General features: G+C 33.8%; 1 protein-coding gene across 1 annotated transcript; it reads right to left on the reverse strand.

Moving 5' to 3' along the window:
* Window positions 1–763: 763 nt before the first annotated feature.
* Window positions 764–2419, reverse strand: LOC141657419 (large ribosomal subunit protein eL21z/eL21y). The gene is made up of 2 exons (XM_074464656.1): window positions 2125–2419; window positions 764–1179 (listed from the first exon to the last, which is right to left on the reverse strand). The coding sequence occupies exons 1-2, from the start codon at window positions 2359–2361 to the stop codon at window positions 922–924; spliced, it is 495 nt and encodes a 164-aa protein (XP_074320757.1). The 5' UTR covers window positions 2362–2419; the 3' UTR covers window positions 764–921.
* Between the last annotated feature and the right edge of the window lie 904 nt (window positions 2420–3323).

Raw genomic sequence — 3323 nt, forward strand, 5'->3', positions numbered from 1 at the left:
TATTAAGTTAATCTAAAGTATAACAAAATGATGTTTGTTCCAATCTAGATTCTATTAGTTGTTTAATAATACACATCACTAATAGGAATCTTTCGGTTTTGTGATGTCCTTTCACAGCTGTTGAGTTTGTTACAAATGAAGGTAAACTACGTTTTAATTTGAGTGACTTTCAGCGAGAAATTCGAGTGATAATAAAGATTAAATTTACTGAAACGACATTACTTAAAGGCCCGTGCATCGCACGGGCATTAAATCTAGTATAAGAATAAGCCTGTGAGCATTTTAATGAACTAGAAACAACCAAATAGATTATACGTACAATGTGCACAAACAAGGTAGGTATGGCAAGCCCTGGTAATTTTATTTCTCTTTTTTTTGGTTGAATCAAAGCCTTGGTAACAGGTAAGTTGTAAAACAACTGCAATTACTACCATCAAATGTTAATCTAATCAAAGGCGATCACATCAGACTTTAAAACAAAAAGGTAATTTCATTTTCTTCACACACATTATTATAACAACACAAAAAGCCTACTTTCATTTCTGCACAAACACAAGTAACATAAGAGATAAGCCGGGCTAATAGGATCCATCTAAATTCTGAATCCTTTTCATTTTTCTGCCCTCCCTTCTCTCCAAATCTCTCAATGCAAAAACACACGCCCAAAAACAGTTCCGGATTCACAACAGCTTTAAAATCTCAAACAAAAAGCAGTATCATAAATCTCAAATCCAGAGAAAAATTCGTCAGACATTCAAGTATCTAAAGCAATTACCAGAAGATTGATTGATATCTCTAACAACAAAATTTCAAATAAGTTCACATATCCAAGATTCCACAACCTATTGTTCATTGGTTTTAAGGCTTTGAAAAGCATACTTAAGGTACGACAGCAAGAAAAACCACAGCAAATAACAATTTCTAGTAACCACCCTTGAGATCGTTGGTGACATCATAAGGAATGGGTGTGACAGTCTCAATGGTGGTACCCTCGACCAAGAAACCTGGCTTGGGACCCTCAGGCTGCCTCTTAGTGCTGATCCTCACACCCTTAGCCTTAGCCTCTGCCTTGAGTTGGTCATTCTTTTTCACTCTGAGCTTGAAGTCCTCCTGGCACCTTGATGGCTGCACATGCTCAATGCGGACATGAATCCTCTTTGGGATGATTTTGTTCCTCACCTACATGTGCATAGCCAAGATAGATGAATCAATATTACAATATTACAATTTCACAATAGCAAAGCGAGCAAGTTGATAGAAGACATTAGCAACTAAGTGATTCAATTTAATGGTACTAAGAGAAGATCATTCTTATTTTATCAACGACAAACAAAAATATACCAAGATGGAAGGAAAGAGCTTAAATTTTCACCAATAATATAAAATGTAAGAACGAGAATTCAGTAACCAATAGTCTATTACACTGTATCACTTGACACAATCACACAATCATCCATTTCGAAACTAAACTACAGAACACAAATACAACAACAAAACTCCTCTTCTGAAAATGAGAATACATCACTAAGCGAAGTCTGATATGAAAACAATCAAACATCCCTCCAAAGCAAATTCAGTAACTAAGTAGTCTATTGCACCGTATTACTCGATGCAATCATCGATCTCAAAACTAAAGTAAACTAAAGAAAACAAATCGAACCAACAAAATTCTCTGAAAACGAGAACATATCATTAGGCGAAGTCCCGACATGAAATCAACCACACATACACCATTCCCTGCTCTAAACAAAGATAAACGGCAACAAAACACCACAAATAAAATAAAATACAGTACAGTATGGGGTACATAAATCCCGATAGCCAAAAACCGGCTAACAATATACTTTCTCTGTCTCAATCATTTGTTCACCTTGTTTATTTTACAGGTATTTGAATTAAAGGTAAACAAATGATGAACAAAGGGAGTACAAAATCATTATAAATCCGCAAAAAAAATCAGAACAATGAAATGAATCAGTAACCAATTAAAACATCCAATCTACCAAAATGAAATAAAAAATGGGAACATTGGATTGAATTAAACATTTTCATCTAACAAAACATTTAATCGCAATAACAAGCTACAAAAAATGAAACTTTAGGGGGGTTTCTGAAAAAGTATACCTGTTTGTTAACCTCGACACCAATGGCGCGTTTAGTGACATTCCAGACACGACCAGTACGGCCATGGTAGAACTTGTGGGGCATACCCTTGTGAATGGCACCATTAACCTTGACATCGACATACTCACCGACATGGAAGGTTCTCAAGTAAGTTGAGATTGGGATAACACCCTTTCTTCTGAATGGTCTTGCGAACAGATCCCTTGTTCTTGCTCTTAACCCGTGTCCTGCCGGCATTTTTCTGTTTTCGACTGCTTGATTTTGGGATTTAGGGTTAGGGTTTTTCGTCTGTGGGGGGTTTATAAACCATGGGATGGGATTTCATGAGACCTATTTCCTTTGTTTCTTGGGCTTTTTCAGGTCTTTTTTTATTTGGGTGGTGTTTCAACCCCAGTTCACTTGGGCCGACTGGCTCAGTAGTCTCCAATTAATTGTAAGTGTAACTAGTGTAAATCCCGCGTGAAATTGCACCGTCTTTTTAGATCGGAATGTTAGAGAGCTTAGCAAATAAAGATGATAAAAATTAAAGCGAATTTAAATATTAATGCACTATGGATAAGAGATGTTAAGTTAAAAGTGTATGAATATATCTTTATTGGTAAGTTTATAGTATTAGAAGCAAAAGCTCTCTATGAACAAACATCTTACATAAACAATGTCAATTAAAATTACGTAAAACATTTAGTAGAGAATATATGAATCTTCATATTTATAAAATTTAGATTAAACATATTATTACAAAACGACCTATATAAAATGTAAACTATGGAGTAGCTTTTAAGTAGATTCACAATATTCTTATATGAGACCATCGTATGATAACTCGTTATGTGATGAACTTATTCTTTTAGTTAAAGACAGATGGTTGTATGAGACCGCTTTACAGTTAGATAAGTTCATTAATAACAAAATAATAACGTAATTTATTTTCGTAGTTGAAATACCCTTAAATTCTGTTAATAAAATAAAATATAGATATTCGTTAAATTTTATTAAAAGAGAAAATCGAGTATAAATAGATAATTTATATAATAAGTTAGTTATAAATACTAATTTGATATCAATTAAAATTCTATATTTATTAATTATAAGGTATGATCACAATAATAATGTTTTGACAACGAAAGATGTATAAAACTGTCTAACATTTCCGTCTAGCAATGGGGCACGTAAAACTCCATCGCATAATCATCAGTTGT

This window comes from Silene latifolia, chromosome 5, assembly GCF_048544455.1.
Source record: "Silene latifolia isolate original U9 population chromosome 5, ASM4854445v1, whole genome shotgun sequence".
NCBI classification, from domain to species: Eukaryota; Viridiplantae; Streptophyta; class Magnoliopsida; order Caryophyllales; family Caryophyllaceae; genus Silene; species Silene latifolia.

Coding starts and splice junctions, on each gene's coding strand:
- LOC141657419 (XM_074464656.1), bottom strand. CDS start 2,361: ATGCCGGCAGGACACGGGTTAAGAGCAAGAACAAGGGATCTGTTCGCA. Junction 1,180..2,124: donor GTGTCGAGGTTAACAAACAG/GTATACTTTTTC, acceptor ATGCACATGTAG/GTGAGGAACAAAATCATCCC.